This window comes from Octopus bimaculoides, chromosome 25 (assembly GCF_001194135.2).
Source record: "Octopus bimaculoides isolate UCB-OBI-ISO-001 chromosome 25, ASM119413v2, whole genome shotgun sequence".
NCBI lineage: Eukaryota > Metazoa > Mollusca > Cephalopoda > Octopoda > Octopodidae > Octopus > Octopus bimaculoides.
In genome coordinates this window covers 27,497,881-27,499,897 of record NC_069005.1, presented here as the reverse complement: position 1 = coordinate 27,499,897, position 2,017 = coordinate 27,497,881, and the positions used below count along the sequence as shown (strand labels likewise).

The 2,017-nt window shown below is 39.3% G+C and overlaps 1 protein-coding gene across 1 annotated transcript in view; it reads left to right on the top strand.

Moving 5' to 3' along the window:
* The window catches only part of LOC128250772 (uncharacterized), a 1,052-nt gene extending 867 nt beyond the window's left edge, over positions 1-185 (top strand). The window contains exon 2 of the mRNA XM_052976639.1: positions 145-185. Within this exon, the coding sequence (XP_052832599.1) occupies positions 145-185 (41 nt within the window). The remainder of the gene's footprint in view (positions 1-144) is intronic.
* Positions 186-2,017: the final 1,832 nt, after the last annotated feature.

Below are 2,017 nucleotides of genomic sequence, written 5' to 3'. Positions count from 1 at the left end.
TGTGCACAAGACTACGATCATATGGCCAACGCTTATTTTGACTTGGCAGAGGAAATTGAATGTGCACAAGACTACGATCATATGGACGACTTGGTAGACTTTTAATGTTCACTCAACTCAGATTATATGTCCAAACTTTTGAAGATATGAATGATTTTGATTATGACTGCACCTTTGATTTCTAAATGGACGATGTTGAACGTTTGAACTTCTGTGAGCATATCAACGCTATTCATTATATTTGAAGGTATGGACGATCTTGAATATCTAAGTTATAATGACTGTAGCTCTGATATCTAAGTGGGACTTAAATTACTATGCATATATCAACACGGTACTACTAAAGCAGCGCGGACCCGGTCAGTGGTCGATCCTAACCCTATCCCTAAAAAACATTTACAGCTCTGAATATGGTAAATCGTGCGAGTGTTAATCTGAAAATTTACCCTGGAAACAATCTTTATTGCTGACAAATGGGCACTATCATGCTATTAGCTGTCAAGTGTCTTCCAGTGCAGTGGTTTTTCAATGTTTTCTTATGATTTCGAAAGTGAAGAAAAAGAATTTCAGTTGGCTACTGACAGCTAATACCATGACTGGCCGGAGCGAGCTATATGTCTGTCTGTCTGTCTGTCTCTCTCTCTCTCTCTCTCTATCTCTCTCTATCTATCTATTACTCGAAAGTTCGCGCGTCCGCGCTAGCTAGTCGTGAGTGGTCGATCCTATTATTTTTAAACTTCAAACTTCATTTGTTTTCTATTTTGATAAATTCTCTCTGTTGAAAATTATATTTTTATATTTTAAATAATTTGCAATTTCAGGAAATATGTTTTTATATTAAATTTGTGTTTTCTACTCACGACTAGCTAACGCGGACGCGCGAACTTTCGAGTAATAGATAGATAGAGAGACAGACAGACAGACAGATAGCTCGCTCCGGCCAGTCATGGTATTAGCTGTCAGTAGCCAAAGAATCGACAGGCCAGCAACAGGCATACAGGCAGACAGACAGATACTTCACTAGCAGGCAGTGAGCACTTTCACTTCTGACAGCTAATAGCATGATAGTGCCAAAAAAAAAAAAAATGATTTTGTCTACTTTGAAGAGATTATAGTGTATTGATGAACATATATGCAAATCGAAATTAAATATAGACCAAAAGGTGAAAAGAATTTGCGTGTTACTTGTGTTTGCCTTAAATAATCGTAAATAATAATTGAATGTAAATTAAATATGGAGGCCCAGTGGTTAGGGCAGCGGACTCGCGGTCGGAGGATCGCGGTTTCGATTCCCAGACCGGGCATTGTGAATGTCTATTGAGCGAAAACATCTAAAGCTCCACGAGGTGGCGGCAACCCCTGTTGTGCTCTTTCGCCCCAACTTTCTCTCACTCTTTCTTCCTGTTTCTTGAGTAACGCTGCGATGGACTGGCGTCCCGTCCTGCTGGAGGGGAACACATGCGCCATAGAAACCGGGAAAACGGGCCCATTAGTCGATCCTACAACTACCTAGCGCGAGTGCGCATCATGCGCAGAAATAGATGACACCAAAATAGACCCTTTTATTAAGAGTAAGATGGGGAAGATTCAACAAAAAAAAAATTATTTACTTTGTTTAGGATCGACTAGTCACGACTAGCGAGTGCGCGCACCGGGACCACTCTTCTTGGATAGTACCCACCATTTTATGAGAAAATGCTATAAAGTTTAATAAGGGGCTCAAATTTCACCCCCAATTTTAAAATTTGAACTTTTTCATCCATTTATTTATTTATCTATTTATCCCTTTCCGTTTATTCATAAAATGTTTGCCAACTAAATGTAGCGGACTAAAAATTAGAGCTGGTGCTCCAGCATGGCCGCAGTCCAATGACTGAAACAAGTAAAGAGATTTTTAGAATGAAAAAAAACCAAAAAAAAAACCGAGGGACTTATAAAAGAAAATTCAAGAGATTTGACTGTTGTTTCTCGCATGCGTAGATACCTTCTAGGCTTAACTTCATGCGATGGTTGAAAA